Source organism: Lithobates pipiens, unplaced genomic scaffold (genome assembly GCF_037356315.1).
Source record: "Lithobates pipiens isolate NorthernLeopardFrog02 unplaced genomic scaffold, aLitPip1_a1.2 Scaffold_22, whole genome shotgun sequence".
In the NCBI taxonomy this organism is placed as follows: Eukaryota; Metazoa; Chordata; class Amphibia; order Anura; family Ranidae; genus Lithobates; species Lithobates pipiens.
The window spans coordinates 92,725,252-92,752,885 of NW_027507784.1; the positions used below are offsets into that span (position 1 = coordinate 92,725,252).

Sequence of the window (27,634 nt, forward strand, 5' to 3'; positions counted from 1 at the left end):
GAGGGGGAGGGGAGATAACGCACACCCTTTTTTTTTTAAATTTAGTTATCAAAGGAATAACGTTTACATGTACATGTACGGTCGCATCCGCGATAGTAAACTTATACATATATACCTATATAAAGAAATATAACTGCGCTACACGGGTTGTATATAACAACCTTTTCATAAACCCTAGGTCGCTTAGGCTGTTCACTTTATGTTTTATTAGCTTCCTGTAATGTTAGATGTAGCTTACCTTTGGATTGGTGATGCTTATTATCTGTTAAGTCTCTATTCCTTCTAATCTTTCCAGAGACTGTCTGATAGTGTTATGTATGTTAAATGTTATAAGTGCCCTTGTGGTGACTTTGGATTATGGATAACTGAAGATATTGTTAATGTGAGGGTAGGTGTTCCAGGAGGTGACTAGGTGTATTTTAGAGGGTTGGGGGGGGGGGGGTGGTGAGTTAGGCATCCTGGGGTAATAGGCACTAGGCGGGGGGGAGGGGGGTCTTGAGATTCTGCGATCTGTCCTCACTCACCTGCAGCAACTTTGTGGTTGTTCTAGGTCCTAAATTTCTTGTATTCATCTGTTCTGATGAAATGACGCCAACACGACTATACTTTTCCGAATTAGGAGGGGGTGTCTCTCACTATAGGTTCCTCCATGCCTGCAGTTTTCTGTATTCATCTGATCGGCCATAGATGGTGGCTCCAGGGAGCGTCAGTTGTCTGGAATGCACATCTTAGCATTTTCGGTATCGAGGAATGATGTAGCAAAAACTGCGTTGGGGAAAATTCAAGAGTAAAAGTGGTAATTTGGTTCATGAGTTGGTGTACTTCCTTCTAGAAGGGTTGCATTTTAGTTCCACCATATATGAAGAAGCGAGCCCAGTGCCCCCCCCCCCCCCCCCCTCACATCTCCAGAATTGAGAGGAGAGTAATGGGAATATTTTATGTAGACTAAGGGGGGTTCTGTACCAGCTAGAAAGTATTTTGAATGCATTCTCTTGTGAATAGACGTTTACTGTCCCCTTGTGGATACATGTATAGATATTTTCCCATTCTTGGTCTGAGAGGTCAATGGCAAGTTCTCATTCCCATTGGCAGCTAGCCAAGTTAAATTTTGGGTTATGGTTGTCAAATAGTAAGGCATAAGAGATAAGGTGAGCTTGGGGTTCCAATTTCAGGCATAGTGACTCAAAGGTGGTGGTCTGTCAGGACCAATCAGGTCGGGGGTTAGGTCTTTCGCGGAAGTGTCAAATCTGTATGTACGTCCAGAATGGGAATGTGTGGTTAGTCATCCAGGTGGCCAGCTGGGATTGAGTAATAAGGTGGCCTCTCTCATAAAATTGCTCCGCGCAGATGGTGGTGTATGGCCAAGTGTCTGAGGAAGGAAGTGGAGATTCTGGGGGGGAAGTCCGGGTTGTGGTCAAGTATTGTGCCCAGGATCGAGGGGAGATGTTTCCAGCAAGTTTCTCGGATGGAGGATAGAGTTGGAAGTATTAGTGGGTGATTTTTGCAGGATGGAGGGATGGGCTTTGGGGCAATCCAGGAAATTTGGAGTAGTGTGGAGGGGGACATGGCGTGTTCTAACTGAACCCAATCTTTAACCCTCGAATGGATATTCCAGTTTGTGATTCTGGCTAAGTGGCAGGCTTTATGATATTTCTGGGGATCAGGCAAGCCTATGCCTCCTTTCAGTTTAGGGATCGTCAGTCTGGAATAGTGGTCGCGGATGTTTGGAGTAGCGGATGTTTGGTATCCTGTATGAAATTTGTGCAGGCTCTTTGATATGTGGAAAAGAAGGTGGGAGGAAGTTTTATCAGGATGGTTTGTAATAGGTACAATATTCTAGGTAGGATGTTCATTTTAATAATTGCAGCCCTGTCAAACCATGAGAAGAGACCAGAGGACCATGACTTAAAATCATCTGTTATGTTATTCAGGATCAGTGGGCAGTTTTTGGAATATAGGTCTATAAGGGATGAGGGTATCTGGATGCTTAAGTAGGTAATCGCGTGTTTATTCCATTTAGATGGGAAATTGGATTGGCATTGCTGGCATGTGTCTATGGGAAGTGAGACATTCGGTGCGTTAGATTTTGAAAAGTTGATTTGTAGGTTAGTTTGAGATTTGAAGGTGTTGAAGTCTGTGAGTAGGTTCAGGATTGTTATGTGTGGATCTGGGAGAAAAAGGAGGATATCATCCACGAATGCGGCTAGTTTGTAGGTGTGGTCAGCTATTGTAATTCCTCTGATATCAGGATTTGCTCTGAGGCGTCTAAGTAGAAAATATAAAATATTTATAAATTAAATATTTATTGTGGATATCCCTATGAACTAATATTTCTCTACATCTGCTTAGGGAATATGTTCACCATCCTTGCTAACTGGTGCAAGTTCACATGCAAACATTGGCTTTTATTGTATTTTTCATACTCATTTAAAGGCTTATAAGAGTGATCGCTGATCGCGATAGAAAAATATAGGCTGCCACTGCAGATGATGTTTTAAAAGTGCTATTTCCTTGTCTGCCTTTGATTTCAATACTTTCTAAACGAATGCCAAACAGAATCATGCAGTAAGCGGGAATTCTTGATTTCCATGCTTGGTTAAAGTTAGTGACCCAGAAGGTTTTGCAGACTTTGGTTTAGCATGATAGCAAGACAAGGACATCAGCAAACTGTCTTTACAATGCTCTATTGAACGTTTCTGCTAAATACCCAAAAAGCACCAATGTAAAACAAACACTCTGTCAGTGCTAAAGTGCTTGCGGATATAGAAAAGATTTTTGATTGGAGAACTCCATTTGTTCACTAATCCAATTCCTATGATGTTGAGGTCTCATTCACTGATTTGCAGCTCTCATCAGATTGGGGAAGTCTTTAATTCTATAATAATGGAAAAAAAGAGAAAGCGAACCTACTTAGTGCAATACCTCGGCTGAGAAAGAGGGCTTGTCCTTTGAAACGCGTCAGTTACTTTATTACCATTTGATGAAGAGGTCTTTGAATCGGTTATCCGGGTTATGGAGGTGCAATATATGTGCAGTATATAGGATAGGGTGATACATACCCATGATGTTAATACTTTTGTGAGTATTCCAAAGTATTCTAAGAATAAAATGGTGTCTGAGATATTGTATTAGACCAGTGTGCTCTCTTATTATTTTTATTTTTATCCTAAAAGCATCAGGCCGATGTTCTTATAGAGAATATTTTTTGTGAAGCTGTTGTGCTAAAAATTGACAGCTGACAGGAGGAGCAATGGCAACAGAGGACTAACATCTGTTCCCTCCTAATAGACATTGGAATGGCTTGCAGAAGCTGACAACAAGCAAGCAGTGCTGGATTTTCTCATTTCTCATCCTTTCACACATGAAATAAACCTAATTTTAGAGAACAATAGAATACGTTTCATGAATACGTTTTTCCTCCTCAACGTTTTTTAACTTAAAACATTGGGATTTGTATCCTAAAGCAGGCCATGCATGGGTCGAATTGTGAACAAATTTTCTTTGGAAAATCATAACTTAGAATTTTCATTTGAATTTTGCACCATTAGTGAGCTGCAGCAACGAACAATTTTCGTGCAGCCATCGAACTTGGAAATTTTGGGTAAAACAAACTAAATTTCTAAATAATGATTGGAGAATCATGTGCAAAATATAATCGAAAAAAAAAAAAATGCGCACGAGCTGTAACCCAGAAAGCAAAGAAGATTCCCAGCCACATAAATTATTTTCTGTAGCAACTTGAGGTGAACTTGAAGGCTTGGTTGGTCGAATTTTCGAAATCAATGGTGGCACTGTTGGATCACAAGATGCACAACATTTCTGATTTTCAAAAGAAAATTTGTTTGGAATTTGACCCATGTATGGCCTGCATAAGGAAGGGTAAATCACTTGTTTTTTGAAGGGGTGTCAGCTGTGACAACACAATTGCACTGGTTTCAGTGATTGACAATTTTCATTTAGGTCAGGTTCACACTGGTATGACACGACTGTTGTATGACTGTCATCCTACTTTGCCCTGCGACATCAATCCTATATGGGCCTTACTTCGGTCCTACTTCCATCCAACTTGAATGAACAGGATATGATTTTGCTCCGACTTTGAAATAGTCCAACTTGTCCTTTGACCAATCGAAACGAACCCAGTGTGACATAAATTTATTTTCCTGCTGCTGTATTAACCATCAGATGTCAGAAGTCGGGTAGTTAGGATGAGGATCCGACTTTGAGGCTGAAAACAGACCAAAGTCGGACCAAAGTAGTGGGGGTCCTTTTCTAAAGTTGGACTGACTGGTATCGGATCAGTTAATATGGCTCTCATAGGGAACCATTGATTTGCACACGTCATGCGACATGTGCTCCCAAAGTCAGAGCATGTGTTGCACCAATGTGAACTGGGCCTTAGTACCACTTTAAGTTTTGGCAGTTTTTTTTTTTTTTTTTTTAATCAATGTATTGGCACCTTGATACACAAAAAAAAAACAAAAAAACATTGCTTAAAGTGGGGGTAAACTCTACATAATAAGGTTTACCTATAGTTACTGTAAATATCTTCTAAACATGCGGTGTTTAGGAGATATTTACTGTAAATGTAGCTGGTGAAATCACCGGCGCATGCGCTCTGAAGGAATGGCCTCCTGTGCCGTAAAACGCTGGCTCCCATGCGCATGTACAGGAGTGCCGTCATTGTGGCTCCTGTCACTCACACAACCGGAGTCTGCGAACCCAGAATGAAGACGGGCGAAGATGGAAGCCCTGTCAGTGGTAACAGCTTGCCGCAGGAAGGGCTTCATTCTAAGATAAGTTTCACATGATGTGCTAGTATACTACTACATACTAGCACATTATAATTTTGCCTTGCAGGTTAAAAAAAAAAATCGCTGGCGGTTTACTACCACTTAAAAAAAAAAAAGGCATATTAAGAGTTTGTTCATCCAACATTCACAAAACTTTCACTCAATTTTACACTTTGCACTTTACTGGGTATATTTAAGGGTTTACAACCCATAGCTAAAATGTGTCTGGCTGCCAGAGGTGCGTAATACTCTTATTACAGCAACGGGTACTTTTTTAAAAAATGTTGCTTGAAGATTTTCTTTGGATACATTATTTAGATTTCTTTAATAACCAATAAATATTAAAATAAGAGTGATTATTCTATTCTCCAGTACATGCCTCAAGTATCAAGACTTATGCCCCGTACACACGATCGGACATTCCAACAACAAAATCCATGTTTTTTTTCAGACGGATGTTGGCTCAAACTTGTCTTGCATACACACGGTCACACAAAGTTGGTCAGTACGTGGTGACATACAACATGTACAACGAGCAGAGAAAAATGAAGTTCAATAGCCAGTGCGGCTCTTCTGCTTGATTCCGAGCATGCGTGGAACTTTGTGCGTACACACGATCGGAATTTCCGACAACGGATTTTGTTGTTGGAAAATTTGAGAACCAGATCTCAAATTTTCTGCGATGGAATTTCCAATGGAAAATGTCCAATGGAGCCTACACACGAATTTCCGGCAAAAAAACTCCCATCGAAAACTTTCCGTCAGAAAATCCGACCGTGTGTACAAGGCATTAGAAATGACTGAAACAATTCAAACATTTGCCAAAAATGTTACCACCTTCATGCATTTTAGTTCCTTCATTAGTTTGCCCCATGAAAAAAGAAGACTCCACAAAGCAGTAAAACATCACAAAGATTTATTTCCCAAAAAAAAAATGATATGTAAATCATGTAGAGACACTCTAGTCATTTATACATCAATCTGATTTTTAGCTAGTGATCTTTTGCTGCAAACTGGTCGAGGTAATAAGAGTTGTAACATGATATCAGCAATGAAGGCAGGGGCATAAGACAAAGGAAGCCAGAAGAATTTGGCATCCCACCCAGCGCCATACCGCGTCCGTGGGTACCTGGCTATCAGAGCATGTTCCATGCAGTTTGTGACTTTGGAGATATCAGCACTGCAGAGCGTCTTCATAGATAATCTCTGCACTTTCAAATCTAAGACAAAGAGAAAATGATGGTTTTAGTGTTGAAATAGACTAAAATCTGTAATACTGCTGAGAAATGGACGAAGATGATTGGATGATTGGATTTGTTGTATAAAGAGTCTTGATGAGATTTGTATCAATTTGAAAATTTCATCACCAGCTGGCTTCTTTGGCACACCACACCAATATACAGTGCACAGACTGCTTCGCAGCCCCACCTCTGGGCTACTTCTCACAAACATAACTTTGTCGCTTTCTCCTCCTCCCTGCGCATTTTGTCAGTCGAAGTGCATCCACTAAGGCCGCGTACACACGCGCGGACTGTTGGCCCAACTTTGTCCGTCCAACAGTTTGAGCGAACAGTCCGCTCAAACTTAGCATGGACGGACATGGCCACACACGACGGACGAACAGTTTGCTGAAACCGTGCGCGATGACGTGAACGGCACGTACGACGGGACGCAAAATACAACGTCCTATACACTGCATTATAACTTTCGGCTTGAAAATCCTTTCTGAGCATGCGCGGAACTTAGTTTGACGAACAAGCCTACACACGGGCGGACTGTTCGTTGAAACAAGGTTTCAGCGGACAGTTTTTCGGAATTTCCGTAAAACCTTGTCCGTCCAACTGTCCGCTGAAACTGTCCGCTGAAAGCCCACACACGAGCGGACTGTCCGCCCAAACACTGTTCAGCGGACAAGGTTGGGCCAACAGTCCGTGCGTGTGTACGCGGCCTAAGGAATCTGGCTGTATAATGATGTGGTGAACATAGCATAATAATAATAGCATAATTGTGAGTGTCACAATTGTTTTTATTTATATTTTTCAAAAAATGGATTATGCAATGAAGATTTGTCTTTCTTTTTTATGGGACGCCTATAGGAAAACAAGGCAGCAGAGGTGCCCTTGGAGGAGATTTATACATTAAGCGCAATTCAAACCATTTAAAGTGGTTATAAACCCACTGGGACCACTTTAACCTACAGGAAAACCTATATTAAGGCTTACCTGTAGGTGCAAGAAACATCTCCCTAACCTACACGGTTAAGGAGATATTTTACAAAAACTGGACACCGATGTCTATGGCACATGTGCGCCATAGACAACGACGCAAGTGCACTGAGCATGCCGTTAGTGAAGGCTAACATGCCGTCACCGACGGCTCCCGCGCACATGCGCCAGAGTGACGTCATCGCTGCTCTGGCCAGTTACAGCGCCGGAGCAGTGAAGATGGACGCTTCGTGGAAGAGGGGACAGCGGTGACATCGCTGGCTCCTGTGTCAGGTAAGTGACACATAATGGGCTATTATGCGATGCATAGTAGCCCATTATGCTTTACCTTTGCAGGGAAGCAAAGAGGAAGTAAACCTCAGCAAAGCACTGCGCAAACTGTTGGCGCTATATAAATCCTGTATAATAATAATAATAATATAATAATAAGGCTTACCTGTAGGTAAACTTAATATCTCCTAAACCTGTATGGTTTAGCAGTAATATATTTAGGTTTTGTGCTGCCCTAGGCCTGACTAAACTTGTACACCCCCTAATTTAAATATGACCCACCCCTTCCTGTCAAGGCCCCACTCCTTGCTGTTTAAGACCCGCCCTAAAATTTTCGAGTGGGGACACTAGTTCTGAGGGCTTGGGGGGGGGGGGGGGCAATGGATTCCCTTAATTTTGCATAGATTTCCTCTCACTTCCTGTTTGGCTATGGGGCAGGAAGTGAAGGGAAATCTCTGCAATGGGACAGGGGTGGTAAAAAAATTAACTGACAGGGGCTATAACCCTCCCTTATTCTATCTAAAATGAAAAAAAAAAGTGTTGCCTATAGTTCTACTTTAAGCACAAATGTCTGATAATTTTATGGAGAGGACTAAGAAGATATAACCATGCCAATGATGCAGCAGAAAACATTGCACAGTGAGGAAAGTTTGTGGTCCAGGATGATAGGACAGTCAAAATTAGAAGTGGAGACCCCCTCACAGTTGCAGAATAGTTGCAGAATAGTGGCCACCCGCATACTGGAAGCAGTGCAGCTGCTTTATGGGGGCGCTAGACTAATCTGCCTCTCAGCCCAGTCCACCCCATAAGACTGGTGCTACACTAACAATGTAGCGCAAGCCAGTGGGGACTCTGTCTGTACTGCCCCCCTGCAAAGTGCTGCCCTAGGCCTGGTCCTTGTCGGCCTAGGCCAGGATACAGTGTTGAGGTTTAGGAGATATTCACCTTGAATGCAGCCGCTGATGTCAATGGCACATACGCTCTGAAAGTCCGTGGATGGTGATGGAAAATCAGAGCTCCTTGACGGAAATTAGGAGTGACGTCAATAGTAACTACTATGAATTCATATTCAAGTTCATGTAGTGAAAATGAACCAAACAATAAATACGTGAAAAAGTCCATATAGTGCTGAATTTTTTTTTTTTAAGTGACTGTGTGAGTTGTATGAAGATATCCACCACCGTATGGAAAAAGGCTTACTGGATACAATGGACCCAACTAGGCATATGCCTAATGAGTCTCAAAAGCTTGTTTCTAGATTCCTATTACAAGGGATGGTTACATTTCTTGTAATAGGAAAAAAAGCGATAAAAAAATAAATATATAAAAAAAAAATTTAAAAAATAAAAACAAAAGTAAAATAAAAAAATAAATAAAAAATGTTTTTTTTAAAACGCCCCTGTGCCCGGTAGCTCGCGCTCAGAAGCGAACACACACATAAGCCCACATATGTAAACGTCGTTCAAACAACATTTGTGAGGTAGAGCGAGAGCAATAATTCTAGCCCTAGACCTCCTCTGTAACTCTAAACTGGTAACCTGTAAAAATTTTCAAAGCTTTGCCTATGGAGATTTTTACGTACCGAAGTTTGGCACCATTCCATGAGTGTGCACAATTTTAAAGCATGACATGTTAAGTATCTATTTACTCGGCGTAACATCATCTTTCACATTATACAAAAAAATCGTGCTAACTTTACTGTTTTACTATTTTTTAATTCATGAAAACTTTTTTGTTTCCAAATAAAAGGCGCTTGAAAAATTATTGCGAAAATACTGTGCGAGATAAAAAGTTGCAATGACCGCCATTTTATTCCCTAGGGTGTTTGCTAAAAAAAACATATATAATGTTTGGGGGTTCTGAGTAATTTTCTAGCAAAAAAATTATGATTTTTACATGTAGGAAAGAAGTGTTGGAATAGGCCCGGTATGGAAGTGGTTAAAGATTTTCTTGTTTTGCTTAGCCTGCTTTGGAAGGCTCTATAATTAAGCAGGTGCCTTAAATATTTCCTATTTCATATTTGTGGTTTCCTGTCCGGAATTATAATTCTCTTGCCAAGAATGACAGTTCACCTGCACATATTTTAAATCCCTCTGTATCTGTTTGCTTTAGAGTTTTGCTTCCAATACAAAATTATTACAGAGGCTGAATTTTACCAGTGATCCAATTCACCAAAGCATTCATTGATTTGATATCCAGTACAAAATATTTACAGTACTTACAATTTTGAAAGTATTTATCTCCATATGCACATCTGACGTCCGGTGTAAGCCTATCCCATAATCTGTTCAGATCCTTTTCTATTATTTCAAGGCTGGTTACTCCAGTCTTAAAGAAGCCAGGTTCAATAATACTGACTTTCACTCCAAAGTGCTGCATGTCCCTCCTAAAATAAGGAAAAAAGGAAAGAGTTGACAATTGAGTTATATGCATGTTCCAGGTGTATGGTTGTGCACAGATTAGTTTCTAGCATGCATATACCTACATGTAATTATGCATATGTGTCTATGGGCTTATTAAAGGGAAAAAGTATTAATTGGCCACATCGTGGGCGGATCTTACTTCACCCAAGTTGTGGGGACCCGGAGCGAGCTCTCATTAGTGCCCCAATGGTGGGCTTAGGCTGTTGTCATGTGAACTCATCATTGGCAGCACTCCAACATAATAGCGAGGTTCTTCCAGTAGAACACTGTTAACTCTTTGTAATTCCTGGCCAACTTCTGCAATATTTCACACTGTTCCTACAGACACAATTCCTCATTAAACTTTAGAACACTTCTCTCACTTAAGTTGTGCAGCATTTCTGAGCCTGTACTGCTGAGCCTATATTGGTCTCCACCAACCCAGACCAGTGGCTAAGTGGTTAGCGCTTCTGTTTAGCAGCAGTAGTGTCCTTCATTTGAACCCTAACCACAGCACTACCTGCATTGAGTCTGCATGTTCTCACTGTGCATGTGGGGGCTTCTTCCAGGTACTCTGGCCTCTTCCCACAGTTCAAAGATATGCTGGTAGGTTAATTAGCTCCTGTCTAAATTGAGCCTAGTATGTGAATGTATAGCCTCGTACACACGAATGTTCTCCAACAAAACCATGGAATTTTGTCGGAAGGGCATTGACCCAAACTTGTCTTGCATACACACGGCCTCACAATTGTTGGCCAACAATTACGAACATAATTTCAGCTCCTTAGCGCCACCCTTTGGGCTCCTTCTGCTAATTTCGTGTTAGTAGAAGTTCGGTGAGTGTTGATTCGCACTTTTGATTTCACACTTTTAATTTTGCACTTTTGTTTTCGCATTTTTGATTTCAAAATTCAGTTCGTTTCTGAATGGCTGTTCGTCAATCAGCCATGTTGCGGAATCGGAGGAGATAACGTGTTATATATTATTGGCCTTGAAGTTATTGCTTTGACATTATCTTTTTGGTTGAATAATGATTTGGTTTGGCATATTTTCTATATTTTTGGATGCATAGAATGCACTTTTTGGTTAACTTCTATTGGCAGATAGCATGTCTAATTTTATTTGTTTTCTTTTTTTATGCACAGTAAAAAAAATTGTGAAAAAATACCTGGCTATGTGTTTTACTTCAAATGACAGTTTGGGAGAAGGCAGTTATATTTAAAAAAATACAATGTAAAATTGACAAGGGACACCAACAAGTTGTATCTTTGATTTTAAAAACTATGGGATAATGGTTTTGTGGTAACTTTCTCAAAAAAAAAATAAATAAATAAATAAGAAAAGCATAATAATATTATTCTTGATTTCACTAGAAAAAAAAGCCTTTGAAAAGTAATTTGCAATAACTCGATCAGTATCACCAGCAAAGCAGCTTCATTATTATCCCATTAAAGAAGAAGAGAATTGTGCACTGCATTTTGAGATTTCATAATTTGCTACGTCACGAATGTTAATTCTCCATTACGAACACTAGTTTACAAGACCGACCGATTCTGGCTCGTCCTTGTTTCTACTTTGGACTTTTGTCCGACAGACTTGTATACACACGCTCGGAAAATCTGACACACATTTGTCTGAGGAAAATTTTAAAACCTGCTATCCAACATTTGTTTGCGGAAAATCCGACAACAATTGTCCGACGGAGCATACACATGGTCGGATTTACCGCCAACAGCCCGTCATCAAACATTTCCCATCGGAAAGTCCGATCGCGTGTATGCGGCTTAAGAATGTGAGTTTGGGACCTTAGACTGTAAGCTCCTTGAGGGCAGGGACTGATGTGAATGTATAATATATATGTAAAATGCTGCATAAATTGACAGTTCTGTCAGGAATCCGTCCGTTCCATTCGACCGGCTCTCCGTGCGCGCACACGCGTTCGTGTTGCGGGTCGTCGTAGGCACGAGCGCCTTCCGACGCGCGCAGGTGCACGACGATCGTATGTACGCGCAGCGCACGCACGCACGAGCGTACGTTAGCTCGATTGGCGCCAGTGACCCTTTTTAAGGGCACAGTTGTTGTGGTTCTGTGCTGTCTCGTCTGCAGCTAGTGCCTGAAGTTACCTGATACCTGCCTGCTACTCATCTGATACCTGACCCGGCTCCGTTTGACCTTGCTGACCTCTCCTGCTCCGACCCCGGCTTGTTTGACCCTTCTTGGACTGTTTTCCTGTTGCCAAACCTCCTGCTTGTACCTGACACCTCTGCTTGATTCCTGCCTGCTCCTGAGTCGGCTACCTCCTCGTCCAGCGGACCTCCTCCATCCAGGATCCACAGTCAGCAGCCTTCTCCTTGTTTCTTCCATACTACTGAGAGTTCCTGCTCCAAGGATCCTCATCTACCCAGCACCGGTTGCTGCACCTGGCCGGACTCTTCTACCCCGCTGCGCTCCTGTCTCCCTGTCCCCATTCCAGAGAGACCGGAACCAGAGCCGTAGGAGAGGTCCCCTTCCACCAAGTCAGACTCAATACTAGACGTTCCTAACAGTACGAGACAGCCATGTCTGAGTCTGCGGAAGGGACCTCCGCCATGAAGGAGATTTGCTCCCACCTTGCGGCCCTCACCCAGGCCGTGAAATCCCTTCAAGATGGCTACTCCAGGTTGGAGGAACGTGTCCAGCACCTCTCTACTCCGGGATCATCTGACGCCATACCTCAGCCTCCTCCTGTCCAGCCAGCTGCACATTCAACAGTCATGATGCTCCCACCTGAGCCTAGGGTTCCCACTCCTGAGAGATTTTCTGGGGACCGCTCCAAGTTCCGGGCTTTTCGCAACGCTTGCCAGCTTTACTTTGCCCTCCAGCCCAGGACTTTCTCTCTGGAGGCCACCAAGGTGGGGTTTGTCATTTCTCTCCTGCAAGGAGAGCCTCAGTCCTGGGCCCACCATCTCTTGGAGAATGACAGCCCCCTTACACAGACTCTCGCCACCTTCTTCGAGGGGATGGCGCAACTTTACGATGACCCCCAACGGGCTACCACCGCAGAGTCTGCATTAACTGCGCTCCAGCAAGGCCGCAGGACGGCTGAGGACTACGTCTCTGACTTTAGACGTTGGAGCGCAGATACCCTGTGGAATGAGGCGGCCCTTAGACACCAATTCCGTATGGGCCTGTCTGAAAGCCTCAAGGATGAGTTAGCTCGTGTCTCCACTCCTGACGCTTTGGAGGACTTAATTGCTCTGGCCATCCAAATAGACCGCAGACTTCGCGAGCGTAGGGCCGAACGCTCTTCCCAACCACTGAGACCTGCCTGGATGACGGCTAGGACCTCGTCTCCCACACCTTTCTTCTCTCCGCCTCCTCAAAGAGGACCTACCAGTGTGCCTCCTGCTCCTGAGGAACCGATGCAACTTGGACTACTCCGACCCTCTCTGCTTCCTGAAGAGCGAGCCCGCCGCCGTCAAATGAACTTGTGCCTATACTGTGGCGGCCCCGGACACTATGTGGCCAACTGTCCTGTAAAGCCACGTAAGTGCCTCTCACCTGTGTCTCACAGTTCCTTTAACCCACCTTCCAACCCTCTCCATGTTGTCCTTCTGCTCTCGTTTCAGCTGCCGGGAAGAACCATACACGTTAATGCCATTCTTGACTCCGGAGCCTGCGGCTGCTTCATCGACTCCGCCTTCACCGACCTGCATTCGATTCCACTACAGAAAAAGACTCATGGACTTGCTATCTTTTTGGCCGATGGTTCTCAGATTAAGTCCGGCCGAGTCACCCAGGAGACCCTTCCACTATCCGCCTCTACTCCCTGCCAACATTCTGAACTATTAATCCTGGATGTCATCTCATCCCCACTTTTCCCTGTGATTCTGGGCATTCCGTGGCTGCAGGCCCATAATCCCTCCATCGACTGGACTACAAGGGAGGTGAAGTTCCTCTCCCCTTACTGCCGGGACCACTGCTTGCCTGGGGCTTCTATACACACCAGAACACTCCTCTGCCTAGACCCAGACTTGGACTTATGCCAATCTGTCCCCGAACCTTACCATGAGTTTCTGGACGTTTTCAGTAAACGGGGGGCTGACTCCTTACCCCCACATCGTCCCTATGACTGCCCCATTGAGCTCCTTCCTGGGGCTGAGATCCCGTTTGGACGTGTCTACCCTTTATCCGAAAAGGAACAAGAGGCCCTGAAGGCTTACATTTCCGAGAATCTCCAAAAGGGGTTCATTCGTCATTCCACATCTCCTGCCGGGGCTGGAATATTCTTTGTTACCAAAAAAGATCAATCTCTTCGACCCTGTGTGGACTATCGGGAATTGAACAAGGTTACGATCAAAAATCGCTACCCCCTACCTCTGATTCCTGAGCTCTTCCAGAAGCTGAGGTCAGCTACCATCTTCACTAAATTGGACTTAAGAGGTGCCTATAACTTGGTCCGCATACGAGCAGGTGACGAATGGAAGACCGCATTCCGAACTCGTTTTGGGCACTACGAGTATCTGGTAATGCCTTTCGGGTTGTGTAATGCCCCAGCCACCTTCCAACATTTAATTAATGATGTCTTCCGTGATTTCTTGGATATCTTTGTCATCGTATACCTTGATGACATTCTGATCTTCTCCAGGTCCCTGGAGCAGCACCGGGGGCACGTCGGCAGAGTTCTGCTTCGGCTCCGGGAACATGGACTCTATGCTAAAGCCGAGAAGTGCAAATTTGAACAGCAGGAGATCCAATTCCTCGGCCTCGAAATCTCCCCAGCAGGCATCAAGATGGACCCGCAAAAGGTCGCTGCTGTCCTCGAATGGCCAGCCCCTACTGACAAGAAAGGCATCCAGCGCTTTGTGGGCTTCGCTAATTTTTATAGAAAATTCATTAGAGGGTTCTCTGCCATTATTTCCCCCATCACCCAGCTTACCAAGCAAAATACACGCTTTCTTTGGGGTCCTGAAGCCCAGGCTGCCTTCAAGAGACTTAAGGACCTGTTCACCTCCGCTCCTATCCTCAGCCACCCGGATCCATCCAGACCTTACATTCTAGAAGTTGATACCTCTGAGATAGCAGTAGGGGCGGTAGTCTCCCAGCGCCTTGGCGTGGACGACCTGATGCACCCCGTAGGGTTCTTTTCCCGAAAACTCTCTCCAGCGGAAAGGAATTATGATGTAGGCGACCGGGATTTACTTGCCATTAAGTCCGCTTTGGAGGAATGGAGATATTTACTCGAAGGGGCGGTACACCCCGTGCTCATCTACACGGACCACAAGAACCTCGAGTACCTCCGCTCCGCAAAACGCCTGAAACCTCAGCAAGCTCGCTGGGCCCTCTTTTTCTCCCGGTTCTGTTTTCATATAACTTATCGTCCCGGATCTAAGAACGTTAAGCCTGATGCACTTTCCCGTATGTTTGACAGCCCTAAGGACACCACACCCCCGGATACCATCCTCCCTGCTAATACTTTTCTTCTCATCCAGCCAGATCTAGTAACTCTGCTCAAGAATGCCTCCTCCTCCTCTTCCGGTCCCCCGGGAATCTCGCTAGCATCCAGGGAGGGTCTGCTTTGGAAGGACAACTTGATCTTCGTCCCTGAAGACGTGAGGATTAAGGTCTTGGGTCTCTGTCATGACCACCCGCTCGCTGGGCACTTTGGTGTCCGCAAGACTTTAGAACTAGTACAGCGTTCCTTCTGGTGGCCAGGCGTGAGGGAATTTTGCAAGCAATATGTAAACACCTGCCCCGTATGCAGCCAGAATAAGGTTCCCAGAAATCGGGCTTGGGGGCTGCTTAAACCTCTTCCCGCACCCGACCGCCCTTGGCAGATGATCACGATGGACTTCATTGTGGAACTTCCCCCTTCTGAAAACTGCACTGCCATATTTGTAGTTTGTGACCGTCTGACCAAGATGGCCCACTTCCTACCCTTAGCGGGAACCCCCTCTGCAACCGAGACTGCCCATGTCTTTATTAAGGAAATAATCAGGCTCCACGGGGTACCCATCAATATTGTGTCCGATAGAGGGGTCCAGTTCACCTCCCGCTTCTGGCGAGCCCTTTGCGAATCTTTAAGAATTGAACTGGCTCTGTCCTCCGCCTACCACCCACAGACCAACGGGCAAACGGAGCGCACCAATCAGACCCTCGAGCAATATCTTAGATGCTTCTCTTCTTTTGTCCAGGACGATTGGGTCCCCCTGTTACCTCTGGCGGAATTCGCCTATAACAATGCCAGCCATGCCACCACTGGGCAGTCCCCGTTTTTTGCCAACTACGGTTTTAATTTGTCTTTTCTTCCCGATGTTCCTACAGAATCCCAGGTTCCAGCGATCCAGGATAGGATATCCTTCCTGCAACAGAATAATCGGACGCTTCAGGAGGTCATAACCAAAGCTCAGGCTGACAGTAAGAGGAGCTTCGATCGAGGAAGAAGGGGAGAACTAATCCTTCAAGTCGGGGACCAGGTATGGCTGTCTTCCTCTAATTTAAAGTTAGCATGCCCCTCCAGGAAGTTGGCACCCAAGTTTCTGGGTCCATTTCCCGTTAAGAGAAAGATCAATGAGGTGTCTTATGAACTGCTCCTGCCTGATTCCATGAGAATTCACCCAGTTTTTCACGTAGCTCTTCTTAAGCCTGCTGTACCTGATCCCTTCCCTGGTAGAGAAACAAGACCACCTGACCCTGTGCTAGTTGATGGCAATGAAGAATTTGAAGTTGAGGCCGTTCTGGATTTCAGAAGACGACGGGGACAAGGTCAGTTTCTTATTAAATGGAAGGGCTATGGCCCAGAGAGTAATTCTTGGGAACCTGCTTCTAATGTACATGCCAATAGACTGATCCAGGCTTTCTTTGCTGCTCACCCGGAGAAGAAAGCCTCTAGGGGCACCCGGAGGTTGCCCCTTGTGGGGGGGCAATGTCAGGAATCCGTCCGTTCCATTCGACCGGCTCTCCGTGCGCGCACACGCGTTCGTGTTGCGGGTCGTCGTAGGCACGAGCGCCTTCCGACGCGCGCGGGTGCACGACGATCGTATGTACGCGCAGCGCACGCACGCACGAGCGTACGTTAGCTCGATTGGCGCCAGTGACCCTTTTTAAGGGCACAGTTGTTGTGGTTCTGTGCTGTCTCGTCTGCAGCTAGTGCCTGAAGTTACCTGATACCTGCCTGCTACTCATCTGATACCTGACCCGGCTCCGTTTGACCTTGCTGACCTCTCCTGCTCCGACCCCGGCTTGTTTGACCCTTCTTGGACTGTTTTCCTGTTGCCAAACCTCCTGCTTGTACCTGACACCTCTGCTTGATTCCTGCCTGCTCCTGAGTCGGCTACCTCCTCGTCCAGCGGACCTCCTCCATCCAGGATCCACAGTCAGCAGCCTTCTCCTTGTTTCTTCCATACTACTGAGAGTTCCTGCTCCAAGGATCCTCATCTACCCAGCACCGGTTGCTGCACCTGGCCGGACTCTTCTACCCCGCTGCGCTCCTGTCTCCCTGTCCCCATTCCAGAGAGACCGGAACCAGAGCCGTAGGAGAGGTCCCCTTCCACCAAGTCAGACTCAATACTAGACGTTCCTAACAAGTTCTATATAATGTAAGTACCTGAAATAAAAAAAAAAAAAAAAACAGTAGCCTGTCACCTTGGCATTGATCAATTTGTTACACTCGGATACCAGGAAGCTCACTTGTAGATTTCCTGTGCTTATTCTTCTCCCAAGGCCTCACTACATTTTTCTCCATGACTCCAAGGCTAGGTCCCTAGGTGCCTATGTCGGGAGGTTGGTTCCAGTATATGGGGATGCGGTCGCTAGGGAAAGGAGCCTTCGCACCAAGCTGCTTCACTACCAGGGCTCCCTTCACCACTGCCATGTCACTGGATTCCTGACTGCCTGGTTGCCTATGCACATGACATGATCCTAGTACGATAGTCATTGGCAATGGCAATATAACCTCCTCTGGATAGCTTTTCTGCTCATTAGACATTGGTACAGCAGCTTTACTTACTCCTCTCCGCTCCCTGTTAAGCCCTGTTTTTTGGGGATACGCCATGTATGCACCCCTTTAGTGAGTTCAGACCAGGCAATTTAAGTAATAACAAAGTTCTTTTACTGAAATAATTAAACATAACAGATGAACAGTTCTCAGAGACATCCTCCATACACATTTCTGTGCCAAGTCCTGTAAGTGCCCTTTTAGTGTATCCCTGGTGTTCCCTTTTTGCCCCATGAGATAGGCATACCTTAGAATATGTGTGAAAGTATTTTAGTCCATTAATCTATTCAGCAGCATAAGTCCATATGCCTTAGAACCCCCGACTCTGCTTCCACAAGGGGTTGTAAAGTGGCATAGTGGCAACTACATCCTCAGCAACACTCTCCTTCTCTTCCCATGCCATGAAAATACCTTTTACCTAGATACAGTTTCCCTTATAAAAGCCAGGGAAAACCTGGCCAGAAATGTTAACCCTTACCTCTGAGACTGCACCACTTCTGCCAGGCAAGATTAACTAAGAAGTGCATCTCACACAGCAGAAATAAATTTAACCCAGAAAGATAATTAACACAGACAACAACAGTACCTTGTTAAGCACCTGCTTAAAATATTGTTTGTGAATCTCAGACTTTAATTGACAGGCTAAGGTACACTTACCAAATTTTATTGGTAACACTGTACTAATAATGGGTATTGCCTCCTTTTGCCTTCAGAACATCACTAATTCTTCATGGCATTAATTCTACAAATTCCTTTAAGATTCAGATCTGTGCTGACATAATTGCATCTCTCAACATCTGCAGATTTGCCACTGATGCAATGGTGCTCTAAATCTCCCCCTCTACCAAAATTATTCTTGGCTGACCGAAGTGGAACCCAACATAATCTTTTACTGTTGTAGGTCAATTGTCTCAAAGCTGGATGTTTTGTATATTCTGAGATGATTTTTAGCTTACCACAGTGGTAAAGTCATAATCCGAGTTACTAATGTTAGCTCGAACCAGTCTGGCAATTTTCCTCTGAGCTTTCTTGTCAACAAAGAATTTCCTTTAATGAACTGCCATCAATGGAGGTTTTTTTGTTTTTAACAAATTAAACCAGCATGACCTCTGACAACAGGTCCATCAGTGATCATTATTACAGGGTATTTATACTTCAATTACAATATGCTTCAAGGTTCACTTTCTCTAACTTAAGCACTGTTCTAAGAGAAGGCCCTTCCTATGACAGACCACTCATAGTTTCATAGTTTCATAGTTTGTAAGGTTGAATAAAGACACCAGTCCATCCAGTTCAACCTGAGTGAGTGTCTACAATTGTCCCTATCCCTGTACATTGCACACTCACATCAGTCCCTACCCTACTAGCAGTTAGCGTCCAGGCCACTGCTCTAGAGTTTCAACATTATGCTTTGGTCAGAGGCCCCAAGCCACCCAACAGCAGAAAAGGAGACAGGGAAACCTCCACACTCCACAATTGTAGTGGACTTACAGTAGACCAACTACCTCTAGTTTCTTCCAGAGCCTAACTCTCTTTCTACTTTACTGTCCTAAGGGGAAACCCTTTCCATAAAGGCTACTCATACTAAAAGATGAAACACTATGTTCTCCATTACAGGGTATAATCTTTCTTCATGGGAAATCCAGTGTCCACAGTGATCATATTGGAGTCTAGCTCCTCAAAGGGAGTAAGTCACAATCCCATGCTTCCCCTATAAGGAGCCCCAGTCCTGGGCTACTGACATTGTGACAGACATAGATGTGCACAGCCTATAGCAGTGATGGAAAACCTTGGCACCTCAGATGTTTTGGAACTACATTTCCCATGATGCTCAAGGTTCACCATCACTGGCCTATAGTATAAGGTTTGCGTGCCCCAAAGCTCAAACAAACTTGTGCTGTGTTTGTATATATACACTATATTACCAAAATTATTGGGGCGCCTGCCTTTACACGTACATGGAGTTTAATGGCATCCCAGTCTTCGTCCATAGGAGTCAATATTGAGTGGGCCCAGCCTTTGCAGCTATAACAACTTCAACTCTCCTAGGAAGGCTGTCCACAAAGTTTAGGAGTGTATCTATGGAAATGTTTGGCCATTCTTCCAGAAGCACATTTGTGAGGTCAGGCACTGATGTTGGACATGAAGGCCTGGCTCGCTGTCTCCACTCTAATTCATTCCAAAGGTGTTCTAACAGGTTGAGGTCAGGACTCTGCCGGCCAGTCAAGTTCCTCCACCCCAAACTCGATCATCCATGTCTTTATGGACCTTGTTTGTGCATTGGCTGAGATCACTGACCAAGAACCAGTCGGTATATCAATAGATCGTTTTTGGTCATGAGCCTTCAACAGAAGCCAGCCGAACGGCCAGCTTCTGCTAGACCGGCTGCCGTATATATACACACGGGCCAAATGTCTATTGAACTGGCCGATACTCTTCGGCTTGTGTGTACTAGGCTTTTGGACCAAAATTATGTAAAAACTCCTTGCATTCCTGATATTTTTGTAGGGATCAGAAGTCTGAGTTTCACCAGAATCTATTTCATTAGAAAAAATAAATGCAAGGACTTTTTTTTTTAAATCAACCAGTAATTGATGAGACATGGTATTAAAATTGGCCCTCTCCACACACTGCCATGCCACCTCAACAAAGATTGAGCCATAACTAGAGTACATCACCAGATAAAGTTAGCAGCTTCATCATATCAGCAATGTTATCTTAGGGAGCTTTCCATTAGCCGCTGGTAAATGTGGTCTTGGCACAACTGTGCTTGCAGTACATACGCAAATATGCGGCTGCTTGGTGCCAAGCCCCACCATTGGGAGGCTACATATTTGGGGTTGTCGGCGTCAAGAGGTTAATATTGCCTAAAAATTTACATGTCAATCATAGGTCTTCCCCATTCTTCTGTGCAGAGGAGTCATATGTCCCCAATATGGTTTCTGCTGATCATCATGATTAATCTAAATAAGGGTAGTCTGCAACTGTGCTTGCAACCCTATATAGTACATTTGCAGTCGCCTAGTGCATGTCTAGGGGGCCGAGTTACAACTTCTGTCATCCTGCAGTAAATCAGGGGAGTTAGCTCAACTGATCAAAGCTGTGAGCCTGCCTGTTATATTATAAGGGCAGATGTATTTTAGGCAAATAATGTCTGATAGTGGCACATCGGTACAGGCCATGTAGATGGCATGACTTCTCTGTGCATGTTACAATTCTTAATGTTAATGTCAATTGAAGGGATGAAATGGTCAAAGTTGCCTCCTTGCCTAGGGACCCATTGTGCCTTAATCTTTCTCTGGCCATAGGGTATATTGAAACTTGTACTTCATCTGCAGATACTGGACTGAATCCTATAGACCAGGGATCTCCAAACTACGGCCCTCCAGCTGTTGCAGAACTACACATCCCATGAGGCATTGTAAAACTTTGACATTCACAGACATGACTAGCCATGATGGGAATTGTAGTTCCTGAACAACTGGAGGGCCATAGTTTGGAGACCCCTGCTATAGACCACTTATTCTTGCTATGCTTTGACACCTGTAGTACAGAACATATAGAGTTATTGAGGGAACTTTACAACAATCTTGTACTCAGAACTATTTGAGTATCTTTTAGTTTGGTGCTGACCCAATCCAACACCACATAATAAAGGTTCCGATAGACATTTTAGTTTGTAATAGTTGTCTTCCCAATTGTAAAACTAATTAGGGCACTGGTATTGGATGAGCAGACTCCGCAAAACAATATCCATATTTTATGAGAGCAACATGAGAACATGAGTGATTAGCTGGGAAAATCCAACTAAATCTGTGAAACAGCCTAAGGATGTCTACAGAGACCTGGCATTCCTATTGACATGCAGTTGTTCTCACTCTTGGTGTAATTGGCCAAATTAGCTGACAGCATTTCCTTTGGTCTGTTTAAACTATATCTATCTCTAGTTTTGCTAGGCATTGGCTTGACATAAATAGCTGACTCCTGCTAATAGTGTTGCACAGTGACAAAATGATTACAAGATTCGAGGAGCACAAGATCGTGCCATGACTTACCTTAAACTGTCTGAGAATGACTCAACACCGCACTTTGACAGGGAGTAGCCACCTCCTCCAAAGGCCAGTCTTCCCATAACACTAGCAACATTGACAATTCTTCCTCTGGACTTTTTTAAAAGAGGTAGAAACTTCAAAGTGACTTCAATGAGTCCAATGAGGTTTACGTCAAGAACACGGTGAAAGTCTTCAATATCCAGCCAGTCTGTGGGTCCAATTGGAGTGGCTCTACCAGCATTATTAACCAAACCATACAAACCTAAGTGAGAAAATAATTACACAGTTATACTAAGCATGATATTACTGAGCCATTTAATCTAATTTGATATTACTGAGCCATTTAATCTAATTTGATCTATTATAAACCATGTGTTTTATATTGCAGACCATGATTTTTCTTCCTGTTTATATTTTTTGATAGAGTAGAAAATGTTTAAAACCTCTTTCATCTTTTCATTGATGAGTGAATCTAGAATTTAAGTGCCACACTATGCCATTTTAGTCCAGATAGCTTATTCCAATGTAAATTAGAGAAAATCTGTATACAAAGCCAACACATTTCAGGGACTAAGCCTTGCCTCTTCATCAGAGCTGGGAAAAGGACATAAAATATATCCATAAATATAACCCTTAATTCAATTTGAAATAAGATTCTGAACCATAAAATTAGGTAACATAGAAACATATTGGAGCACAAGATAATATTATAATAAAACACCAAAAAAGCTTTCCAAATAATAATCTCAAATTAAGATTAAACTATAAAATAGTAGATTTTTTTTGGAAGGGCATAAAAAGAGGTAAAAGTGTACCTTTCAGAATTGATTACATCTCATACATTTATAAAAATTGAACATATAGATTCATACCATAAATTAAATTAAATAATGTAACAATATTAAATCATGTAACAATGTCAATGTCAAATGTCAAATCATGTAATAATGTCTATTAATATATGGTGTTAAATAATATTGTAATAACCAGTTAACAGGCATAGGTGTTAGAGTGGAAATGGATGTAAAAATTGTAAAATATGGACTGCAGTAATATATGAAATGGGCAGCAAAGTGACTTAGTGGTTAGCACTTCTGCCTTGCAGTGTCGGGATCCATGGTTTGAGTCCTGGTCAGGACACTATTTACATGGCGTTTGTATGCTCTCCCTGTGCTTGTGTGGACTTCTTCCCACATTCAAAAGACACGCTGGTAGATTAATTAGCCCTAGTATGATACAATGTATTCTACTGTGCACCATAGAAATATTTATTAACATTTGGGAGTCAAATCACATAGAACTAAGATAAATGAACAGAATATTTGGTTCACATGGCCAAAGATAGAATCATATGATGCTGTGGTAATCAATATGTACCGTAATAAAAATGTATAAAGTATCTGCAACTGAATAAAAATCCAAGTTTCTAATATATTAATACACATAATTGCCTAGTCTATTTTAATTCATGATAGAGCTCCTTTTCATTCTTAATTTGATGTTATTATTATGTGGAATACAACCGGGCTTTTTTTATCAGAGCTTTTAATTGTAAGAGAGAATAGACTCAGGTACTCACCCACCCCATTCCCCACTTGGGCCTTAGAACAGTAAAGCACACACCACACTAAAATGATGGATGTGGCCAAATTGTCCTCAATGGGAGGGTCATACACACGAGTATACATGACACACATATTGTGAATAGAATTACACTCAAAATTTTGAAAAAACAAACCACTGACAGGCAAGGTTTTTTTGTTTTTTTTAACAGAAGAGACCTTGATGGTCTCTTCTGTTATAAATGCTTCTTCCTGCCTGTCGGCAGTAATGTACACTGAGTCATGCTTGTGCAGCTCAGAGTAAATTTACGCTGCTGCTCTGTGCCATGATGAAGTGACTCCTGTGTGCATGCGTGAGAGTGATGTAATTTTGACCCGACCATTTGAGGGGCCGAATAAATTGAACCTGAAAAGAACACTTAATTGAAATGGAAGCACCTGGAACCAGCTGAAGCCCTGACATTACAATGCTGGAGGGCTTCGTTTTAGTGGCAAGTCTGCCAAAAATGTGCTTATATGTGATGCATATTAGTACATTATGACAAAATTTCTTGGGGCCCATAAAATGTTTGCAGCATTTCATTGTGCTTTAAGCATGGTTTTAATTGACTTCTGTATCTCGCTTCCTGTCCCGGATCACAAAATTCAACTTCTGAACTAGGAAACAGTCTTGAAATATTATTAGTATCAGTACCTAATTTTGTCTGTACGTTACATTTATGCAATCCCTGGGGTAGCAGAACTTGAAGAGAGATGGGCAGTGTTATGACCTAGTGGGTCATAGAAGAAAGTATAGTGTATTTTTATTTAGGCACATGTTGAGCTATTATATCAACTATTGAGACGAAATCCATATTTCTACCAGTTTTTCCACTAAAGGCATACCTCCAGGGGCGCATTGACAACTCATGGGGCCTCCGTGCAATAGAAGATTATGGGGCCCCCAGGCTTACAGGTGGCTGCAATGCCAGGAATAAGAAACAAACAAAACAACATATATAGAGTACAGCAGTCAGGATGAGTGCCACGCTCACATCAGAGTCCTCCCTTACACCAAAGTCCCAACATTCTCCCTATACATCACAGTCCGCAAAGTCCTACCTTATGGCAGAGCCCCCCCAGTGTGTCACCTTCTATCAGTGTCACCTTACACACACACCTTTGCACATTAGTGCTTGGTGTGGCAGGCAGTTGGCAGGAAAAGGCCTTTAAATTAGGAAAAAATCCACTTGTTGCAGGCTCTGAACTGGGCAGATTTTTACATACTGTCCCTGTTTTTTTTACTGGCCACCCTGATGGGCCCCCCTAGTGGCATGAGTCCCTTGGCCCGTGCCAGAGTGCCGAATGGTCAGTCCACCCCTGCATACCTCCCAACATTTTGAGATTGGAATGAGGGACACCCACTAGCAAACATATGTACACACCCCCACCACACCCCCTTAAAGGAGAATTAACCAAAAGAAAAGGTTAATTAAAGCCACAAGGGTTTTTTTTTTACACCATTACTATTCCTTTATATTGGCTTTTAAACTTTACAAATGCAGCAATTTAGAATTTGGATGAAAGGTTTAGCACTGAGAAACACATTTTGAAAGATAAAAAGTGAATTTTATATATAACTATATAGATCAGACCAGAATGAGGGACAAAAGAGGGACAGAGGGACATTGTTCAAAATCAGGGACAGTCCTTTCAAAATCAGGGACAGTTGGGAGCTATGCTAAAAGGAACTTTCAATGGCTCAGAACAATAAATCTTTCTGTTGACAATTGTTGAGATCAGATATTAACCACGTAAGATTGCATTGTTTTCATTGACTTGGCTGAACATAAACTTGGATTGCAATAACCATTGCGCAGTACTGCAAAGCAGGAAGCAGATAAATAGGGGTTGATTTACTAAAGGCAAACAGACTGTGCACTTTGTAAAGGGCAGTGGCATTCTACAAGAGCAGTTGTGTCAGAGCTTAGTACATGAGCAGAAGTTCTGCTGACTTCCATAATCCAATCATGTAGAAGCAAAAATGCTGTTTTTATTTAATTTGCCTTGCATGTGATTGGGCATTCTTTGCAAAGTGAAGCTTAACCCCATTTACTAAGCTCTGGAGCAACTGCACTTCCAAAGTGCAGAGTCTATTTGCCTTTAATAAATCAACCCCACAGTGAGAAAATATGTCCATTCTCTTGTACGTAAAAGTATCATTACGCAGACAAGACATGTAAACCAGATACAGAAAGAATGTACAATCAATGCAGCATGCAGAAGATGTAAACTGCATGTCAGTCAATGACAAGCATAAAAAGTGCACAGTTCTGAAGACTGGAGATGTAAAACAAATTCTAGACATGAGTCAATACCAAGGCAGTAGACAAAGTGTACAATTTAAAAGATACAAACAAGATACCCTGCATGGGTCAATAACAAGGGCATACAGCATCTAGAATTCAGCAGCTGGGAGAAGTCAATCACATACATCCCAGGGGTCAATACCAGGATAGTACAATTAGGCAGGCACACACTTGTAACGAAATAACAGCCATGGGTCAATAACAGAAGGACAGACATTACCCATGTACAGGCGGACAGTTTGTTGAACAGATGTGGATCATGGTCTTAGAAAGATGCAGAGTAATGGAATCCAATTTAGCTGAAAAAGCACCACACTATCCTAGGTAAAGATGCAATTATTCTTTAACCATTTATTGAGGACTCAACATTGTAATGTAAAGGAAAAACTCCACCTAAAGAAAGTCTGCAGGATATAAGCTGGTCAATCTCTACATAACTTTTTTGAAGCCGCTCCGGTCCGGAGTCACCCTGAGCTGTCATCAGCAGCTTCTCTGTGAAGGCGGATGCAGAGGAGGCAGCCAACAATGGAAGCCCCATAGTAACTCTATAGGTGATGTCACTTCCCATTCATTTCCCAGCCGTTGTCAGCTGTGTCCTCTGCAGAGCTTCTGCCGCTGGATCAGTTTAAGAAAAGATCATGGATGCCTCTAGATTTAGAGATTTTAGTGTTAGGGTAAACTTCTACGTTAATGGAAATAAAAGATTGTTTTTGCTCATAGAGGACAATCTAAGGCGAAAGATGGAAACATTTTCTTGAACAAACAAAATTCTAACTGTGAATGTGGTTCTCGTTTAGGAAACAAATCTACTATTTGTGCATCCTGAAATTGAATGTAGAATTTAAAACATTGGCATGGCAATGGCAAAGTTTTTTTTAGGGTTTCTATACATGTTACTATCTAATGTGTTTTTTCTGAATTTCCATATGACAGTTCAAATAAAATTCTACAGCTGTAAGGCCAGCCTTAGTGTTTCTTTACCTCTTATTTTACTGCATTCTCCACCAGTGGTGAAATGCAATTCAGGGCGCAGGGGCGCCGCCCCCCAAACCAATGCGTCCGCCCCCTAATCTACATGCGAGCGACAGATACATGGATTCTAACAGGGTTTTTTTTCTAAGCACGTTATTAGAGCAAGAGGCTCTAATAGGCTTCAAAAGAGCCCTGCACCCCGAGCCCACCCAGTTGTGTTACAATAGTGAATGAATATTCGCTATTGTCTCACTGATCCTCCTACTGGCCAATCAGGAAGCAGGTCCTGAGACCCGTTTCATGATTGGTTTGAAAGAGAGAGGAGAGACGCACGGCCGCTGTGATGCCGAGGAGGAGAAGCAGGGGAAGCCGCCGCCCGTCACCTGGAGTGAAGCGTTGCCTGCACCATAGATGGGGTAAGTGTGGTGCTGGTAACTGCCCAACAAGGGGGGGGGGGGCTCACTTGAAATCAAACAGCCTACAGAAAACTACAGGAGGGGGTGAATACAAGACAAGTCAACCTACACAAGGAGAGAGTGCAGCAGTGACTGGTCTGCATTACAGGAAGCTCCTGCATAGGGGCCACGTGCAGGAGTTGTTTCATGCTAGGCTACTTTACAGATGTGGGAGAAATACATAAAGGACACTAGATTATCCACTTCCAGACCGCCCACCACACCATTTACTGCAGCAGGGTGGCCCAGGTGCACATTGTCTCTTCTTCCAGGTCTGGGGCACATGTGAGTGGGACACAACAGGAGCCAATCAGCAGGTCCTGCTGATGCGATGTCTACTGGACACGCTGATCATTGACAGAAGAGGCAGAATGGCGTAATGTCTATATAAACAAGGCAAACCGCCGATCTGTCAGAGACACGGATTTCTGTTTTTCTCCAGTTAAGCTATCCCCCACATAGTTAGAAATCACTCCCTAGGAGCACACTTAACCCTTTGATTGTCTCTGATCTTAACCCCTTCCCTGCCAGTGTCATTAGTACAGTGAGAATGCCTTTTTTTAGCATTGAATACTGTTAG

At 43.5% G+C, this 27,634-nt stretch overlaps 1 protein-coding gene across 2 annotated transcripts in view; it reads right to left on the minus strand.

The window, feature by feature from the left end:
• Positions 1–5,692: 5,692 nt before the first annotated feature.
• LOC143923948 (retinol dehydrogenase 7-like) overlaps positions 5,693–27,634 on the minus strand; it is an 80,477-nt gene continuing 58,535 nt past the window's right edge. For both annotated transcript variants that reach the window (XM_077447896.1, XM_077447897.1), the window contains exons 4-6: positions 21,721–21,979; positions 9,511–9,674; positions 5,693–6,013 (exon numbers count right to left, since the gene is read on the minus strand). In XM_077447896.1, the coding sequence (XP_077304022.1) occupies positions 5,763–6,013; positions 9,511–9,674; positions 21,721–21,979 (674 nt within the window). In that variant the 3' untranslated portion in view covers positions 5,693–5,762. The remainder of the gene's footprint in view (positions 6,014–9,510; positions 9,675–21,720; positions 21,980–27,634) is intronic.